This window comes from Saprolegnia parasitica (genome assembly GCF_000151545.1).
Source record: "Saprolegnia parasitica CBS 223.65 unplaced genomic scaffold supercont2.1419, whole genome shotgun sequence".
Lineage (NCBI taxonomy): Eukaryota > Oomycota > Saprolegniomycetes > Saprolegniales > Saprolegniaceae > Saprolegnia > Saprolegnia parasitica.
In genome coordinates this window covers 1-2,024 of record NW_012157813.1, presented here as the reverse complement: position 1 = coordinate 2,024, position 2,024 = coordinate 1, and the positions used below count along the sequence as shown (strand labels likewise).

The following is a 2,024-nucleotide window of genomic DNA, read 5'->3' as shown; positions in this document are numbered from 1 at the left end:
GATGCCGTCCGTCACGTCCGACGAGAGCAGCGTCGCCATGCTTTCCCAGCAATGGAAGAACGTGTCGGCCTCGAGGAAGTGATCTTCACAGCCGTAACCGCAGATCTCGAGCTCCGGCCCGAGGCGGTACGTGGCCCCGCGCGCCTTGGCAATGCGGATCGAGCTCATGATGCGCTCGAGGTTGCCGTCAAAGTCCAGCGCCCACTGGTTGAGGTTGCACGTGGCCACGGTCAGGAGCGGCGCGTTCATGTTCATCTTGTCGGCTAAACCAGAAGTGACTGCCTTCACCCAGAGGCGGCTCCTGCGCGATGATTGGCCATCGCGAGGACCCTAGGATTTTCAGCCAATCACAGCACCGATTGGATTGCATTCCAGCACTGAAAAGCTGCGGGGTCGATCCTCCGCCGTCGTTCGCCGCAACTTCGTGTGGTGGGCACTTGCTCATGGGACGACGGACGCAACCAATACGATTGATATAGGGCGAGCGGGCCGAGTACGTCGCCGTCGTAGGAGTAGCTGCCGTGCCTCCGCGACCAGTCGCCTCCCTCGCGCCGCGCTGGGTGCGACCCGAAAACGCGCTGTGATTGGTCAATGTGGCTCGGGATATCACCACTAGCTCTTTTACGTAGGTTGAAAGTTCGAACCGACACGTTTAAACGGTTAAACGGATAAAACGTATTAATATATATTGTCGTCGGGTTTCAATAGCGACGGCGACGTAATAGCGATGGAAGTTGCGCCAACGTTGGTGTCGACGCAGAAACGCAGAATCAAGCGCTTTCCCGCAACTTGTAGAGCACTCTAGCGTGCAATGCCAGGACCCTATTGACCGCACAACAAGTCTTCTAATAGTCCCTGCGGAGGTTTCGGATCTCGTTCAACGTTCAACACGACACACGATACAAGTACTAGTACGTGCCTTATGTAGCCACTACAGTGTACTAGTACTAGCCAGCAAGGAAATGAGAAGCATTGACGATTTATCTGCCTTGCGTGACACGTCATGGTACCACTTGAGCCGAGCGCTCCCGTTGATAGTACTACTAGCTACGGCTATCATAGCGAAGTCTGTCTGAATCCAAGGTCGGATAACTTGTCAACAGCTATTTCGCAAGATAAACGAGGTTGGATAGTTGTTGGTAGCTCTAGATAGAAATCGAGGTCGGCTAGATGTTCATGAGAATCCGAGGTCGGATAGTTGTTGCTACCTACTGAATCCAAGGTCGGATAGCTTGTCAAGAGCAAGAAATACAAGGTCGGATAGAACTACAAGATCCTGAAAGCCGCTCTGTTGGGGGCTTGGCTCGCGAAGGAACGATATACAGCTACGCAACTCTCCGTCGAAGAGCAGGGACTAGCACAGCAGCAGCGACTCGCAACACAGTATCGTTAGTTAGTAATATAGAGCATCGATCGATGCCATCGCGCCAACACCTCTCAGGACGCGGCGCTCGTTCTATACAGGCGCTGGGCGTGCGACGGCGGGCTCGTTGACGACATGTGCGCGGGAAACATGCGGTCGTACATGTGCTGGAGGATCGCGCTGACGTGGACGGCGGTCGGGCGCTCCTCGGGCACATACGAGAGGCACTGCTCGGCGAGCTCGACGAGCCACTCGGGCGACGTCTCGTGGAACGTCGGGCGGATCGTGCCGTCGCGCAGCCGGTCGAGCAGCGCGAAGTCCGAGAGCGGTTCGGTCGACGGGCCGTCGAGACTCTCGCGCAAATGCGCGTCCCAGAACGGCACTTGGTGCGTCGCAAACTCCGAGAGCATGATGCCAAACGAGTACATGTCGGCGGCGACCGTGTACCGCTTGCCGCGCAGCACCTCGGGCGCCGTCCAGCGGTACGTGCCGATGCCCTGCGTCATCGTCGCCTCGATTGCCTCGCGCGAGACGCCAAAGTCGATGAGCTTTCCGCGCGCGTGCTGCGTGAGAAGCACATTTCGGCTCTTGAGGTCCCGGTGGATGATCGCATTCGAATGCAAGTAGATGAGACCATTCACAACGTCGAGCGCACACAGAA

General features: G+C 57.0%; 1 protein-coding gene across 1 annotated transcript; it reads right to left on the bottom strand.

Annotated features, from left to right (window-relative positions):
- Nucleotides 1-15: 15 nt before the first annotated feature.
- On the bottom strand, nucleotides 16-255 carry SPRG_18734 (hypothetical protein; the record flags this gene model as incomplete). The annotated part of the gene is made up of 1 exon (XM_012358176.1): nucleotides 16-255. A coding segment is annotated over one exon (240 nt), but the record flags the coding sequence as incomplete, so codon positions are not given.
- Nucleotides 256-2,024: the final 1,769 nt, after the last annotated feature.